Genomic DNA, 5000 nt, shown 5'->3' on the forward strand with positions numbered 1-5000 from the left:
AGGATAGTACTTATATTGCTTTACAGTACACGGCCGTGTTCCATATAATGGACTCCAAATTCCAAATGGTTCTTTGGTTTCATGCGGCCCAAGAACACACAAAGCTGTTAACTGAATCCCCTTCCGAACCGGTTTGCACGTTTCATTATATCCTTGCTGTCGCCAGGTGATTTTATTCTTTTCCGTGGCACCCCCTTGTGTTAACAGGGTCCTCTTTAAACGAGGCAATCAATGTTCTTCGGCTGACAAGAGGATCCAGCAAGAATTTACCAAACAATCGACGGCCCTCTCAGTCCGAATGTTGCCATAACAGTGATCATAAAATATATCCCAGCCAAAGAGTGAGCTACGAGGTTCTCTCAAAGAATGATGAGCCTCCTTCATAGGCTCACCACCTCATCACAACACCTCCCCAACACACACACACACACACACACACACACACACACACACACACACACACACACACACACACACACACACACACACACACACACACACCCCAACGTGTGACACTACATACCCCGAATCAAAACGTAATTGTTTACTGAATGGGTAGAAAGGAGATCCTGCCACTGTCCCCAGCTCTCGTTATTGCGCACGGCCTCGAATCCTTTCTCTTATTAAAGCTTTGCCGCTCGGTATATTTTTCCTTCACCTCTGGCCGAGATGGTTCGAGTCCGCTACCTTTAATAATTGTTAGCATAAGCAACTGATCTGAATGGCTGACAGACGCGATATGTCTTAACTTAAAGCAACCTCTTCTCGCTGCGTGAATCGATACTGATGATGCATTGTGGTCTTTGTGTGTTGCAGGTCGACAACAAGAGGTACCGGTACGCGTACCACCGGTCCTCTTGGCTGGTAGCGGGGAAGGCAGACCCTCCGCCACCGTACCGGCTCTACACTCATCCTGACTCGCCCTTCAGCGGTGACCAACTCAAGAAACAGGTCGTCTCCTTCGAGAAAGTCAAGCTTACTAACAACGAGATGGACAAACACGGACAGGTGAGGATCAGTGGCTGTACATTTACCATTACACATATACATGCATATGCACACACACGCACACACACACACACACACACACACACACACACACACACACACACACACACACACACACACACACACACACACACACACACACACACACACACACATATATATATATATATATATATATATATATATATATATATATATATAAGAATATCCTCTTCAACGCTGTCTTGGGTATTGTTATACCCATCATTTCATTTTCTAGACATCATCAATGACGCTGATTTTATCGTTATCCTCACCATCAGAACTAGGATTGTCATCTTCATTGTGATCGCAAGACCAGCCTTGTTACAACCTGTGTATTGATATCATAGCCATCACTGTCAACATAGGCTAAGATTAATTGCTATAATGTCATCATCCCTACAATTAGTATCGTTGGCACATTAATTAGCTCACTGGGTTTTCCATGTTTTTGTGCTTCCAGACCTGTTCCATTTCCAAGTCTGCTTAATCAAAATCTGTCTTAATATTATTACTACCGTCAGCAACATTTCTGTTGTTGTTATGCACGATTATTGTTGTTTTGAACGATTATTTACCAACGCTTCCGTCGTTGCAGTCAATCTCGCGCACCTGTTGTACGTTTTATGTTGTTATTGGTCTCATTATCATAAATACTATCACCTATAATTAACTCATTCATTTTAATAATACGACTGATAGTATTACATAAATACGGACACGAGAGTTGTTGTCAACACCATTCTTATCGAGAAATAAGTATAATAAATGACGCAACTATAAATTAGTATTAGTATTAGTATTGATATTATCATCATTAGTATTAGTATTAGTATTAGTATTAGTATCAGTATTAGTATTAGTATTAGTATTAGTATTGGTATTAGTATTAGCATTAGTATTAATATCAGTATTGATATTATTATCAACATTAGTATTAGTATCAGTATTAGTACTAACATTAGTACTGTCAAAAAATTATCAAATAAATAGATACAAGATAAGGACAAATGTATTCATGAGATCTATAATGATGACCATGGCATCCGCCATACCAATACCTAATTATGACCATAAATATAATTATTCTTATCGATATAATTATCATTAGGATTACTTTTTCGTGGGAATACGTAATATATGTTTACATCTGTTACATGAATACCCCGGTAATCGTTCCCATGGCCATTTGCTAACGAGTAGTCCGAGGTAACTAAAAGTAACGACACTGGCAACCACGGTTGTCATGGTAACGATGAATGACGAAGCTCATAACTGTGGCTGTCACGGTTCTTTGAGGAGTCTGGGTGGCGATAGTGTTGATGGACGAGAAGTGGAAAGTGAGACGGGTGGGGGAGGAGGAGGGAGGAGGGAGGAGGGAGGAGGGAGGGAGGAGGGAGGAGGGAGGAGGGAGGGAGAGGGAAGGGGTAGAATGCCCATGGGGAGTGTAAAGACAAAAACGTAACTGAAGAACGAGGGAGGAAAGTGGAGAGATAGGGAAAAGGGAGAGGAATATTAGAAATAATAGGAAAGAGGGAGGGAGAAACAATGGTAGGACTGTGAAAACGAAAAGATAGGAGGACAGAGAGGAGGGGAAGGGAAGGGAAGGGAAGGGAAGGGAAGGGAAGGGAAGGGAAGGGAAGGGAAGGGAAGAGACGAGAAGGGAAAGGAAGGCAAGAGAAGGGAAGGGAAGAGAAGGGTAGGGAAGGTAAAGGAAAGGAAAAGAAGGAAAGGAAGGGAAAGGAAGGGAAGGGAAGGGAAGGAAAGGGAAGGAAAGGGGAGGGAAAAGAAGGAAAGGGAAAGGAGGAGAAGGAAAGGGAAGGGAAGGAAAGGGAAGAGAAGTGGAAGACGGAGAAGACGTCCACGGAATGGGGAGGTCAGTCAGAAGAGAGGAACAAAGGAGGCGACAAAGAAAAGAAAAGACAATAAAAGAGAAGAAGGACACGAGAATCGTGCGGGTAAGAACCAACGAAAAAAAAAAACGCAAAGTACAGGAAGAAGCAGTGGAGGGAAGGAAAGGAAGGAAGAAAAGGAAGAGAAGAAGAAGGGGAAGGAGGGGAAAGGAGGAAGGGGAGAGGGAGGGGGTAGGGGGGAGGTAGCAGATATAATCACTTCCATATTTCCGTAGTCAGGCAGGCCTGGGCGAGCCACGGCGTGAGCCCCGCCTATACCATACCGCTATTTACACGGGCCAGTTCACCCGAGTCCCGGCTTTCCCATTCACAACATTTCACCCTGATTTACAATCCCACACTTAGATTTACAACATTACGGTCAAATTCACGAACGAGGGGGAGTTCTTGATCTATAACTCAGGAACTTTAATCAGTTCCCTTAACGAAGATCATTAGCGGAACAGTTAAATCCTCTGACGAGAGCGTTTGTACATGGTGGCATGTACATGTACATGGTGGCATGAACATATACATGTCCTCGAGTGGTGCACGTGCACGCACACACATACACACACACAAACAGACACACACACACACACACACACACACACACACACACACACACACACACACACACACACACACACACACACACACACACACACACACACACACACACACACACACACACACACACACACACACACACACACACACACATACACACCCTCTTTCTCTCAAACACACACACACATACGTACATACACACACACACACACATACACACACACGCACGCACACACACACACACACACACACACACACACACACACACACACACACACACACACACACACACACACACACACACACACACTCTCTCTCTCTCTCTCACACACACACACACACACACATACCTACATACACACACACAAAATCACCACCAAATACAGACACTCGAATACGTACTCTTATTCACACACAGGCACAAACACGAACAGGAGCAAATATATAAGTAAACGCGCACACAAATACCAGGAAGAGTAAAATGCACAGATGCGCAAGTCCCACCCCCAATACACACACGGTATGCTGATGTAGGTGATAGTGTCGTGAACTCTAACGTGGGTGGTTCTAAGTTCCAGCTGTACACCCGGTATGAAAAGCTTTCAATGATACTACACCCGTCACTGCTCCCCGTGGGTAACTGTGTGTATGTGTGTGTGTGTGTGTGTGTGTGTGTGTGTGTGTGTGTGTGTGTGTGTGTGTGTGTGTGTGTGTGTGTGCGTGTTTGTAAGGTCACAACATATTTCACAGATTGGCATATACAAGCTATGAAATCTTATCTTGAAGGTAATAACTGCCAATCGCATGTCCAGCATGTGATCTAAGACCAGAAGTAATCAAACGCGCGTGTCAAACACAGACATACTCATGCACACGTACACACACACACACACACACACACACACACACACACACACACACACACACACACACACACACACACACACACACACCGTCCGGGGCTGAAATAATTTCAGTATTGCTGCGCTTCGGGTCGTTACTCCAACTCTCGTGGGCGGGGAGTTGGGTGTGTGTGTGCGTGTAAGGTCACAGCATTACCCATAGATCGGTCATATATGAGCTCTGAGCTCTCTTCCGGGAGGGAAATAGCTCTCGATCACGAGTCCAACACGTGATCCAAGACCATGGTGAATACAAAGAGTGAGTTCATAGCTGTCAAGAAGAGAGAAGACAAGGACAATAATATCAATAACAAGAAATGAGAGTAGAAAATCTTAAGAAAAGAGGAAAGAGGCAGTGCTATTGAACAGTGCCACTGCCTCAAATGGAAGAGTGGAAAGTTGAAGTCTTCGATAGTGCCATCTACTATTCGAAAACCTCTTCTTCATCCAAATTCTGAGTCAGTTCTCCTCCGCTCACAAACTGACTCACTGACTCACTCTTGCACGTTTCGTCTCTTTCCCTACGATCTCCCTTCCTTTCCTAGTCTCATCCTGTCCCCTCTCCCCTTCCGCTTCACCCCCTGCCCACGACAAGCCGGCCACCCAC

General features: G+C 44.5%; 1 protein-coding gene across 1 annotated transcript in view; it reads left to right on the plus strand.

The window, feature by feature from the left end:
* LOC143038128 (uncharacterized) overlaps positions 1 to 5000 on the plus strand; it is a 204171-nt gene that overhangs the window by 144500 nt on the left and 54671 nt on the right. The window contains exon 4 of the mRNA XM_076207128.1: positions 817 to 1008. Within this exon, the coding sequence (XP_076063243.1) occupies positions 817 to 1008 (192 nt within the window). The remainder of the gene's footprint in view (positions 1 to 816; positions 1009 to 5000) is intronic.

Source organism: Oratosquilla oratoria, chromosome 23 (assembly GCF_046742065.1).
Source record: "Oratosquilla oratoria isolate Oo_2021 chromosome 23, ASM4674206v1, whole genome shotgun sequence".
Lineage (NCBI taxonomy): Eukaryota > Metazoa > Arthropoda > Malacostraca > Stomatopoda > Squillidae > Oratosquilla > Oratosquilla oratoria.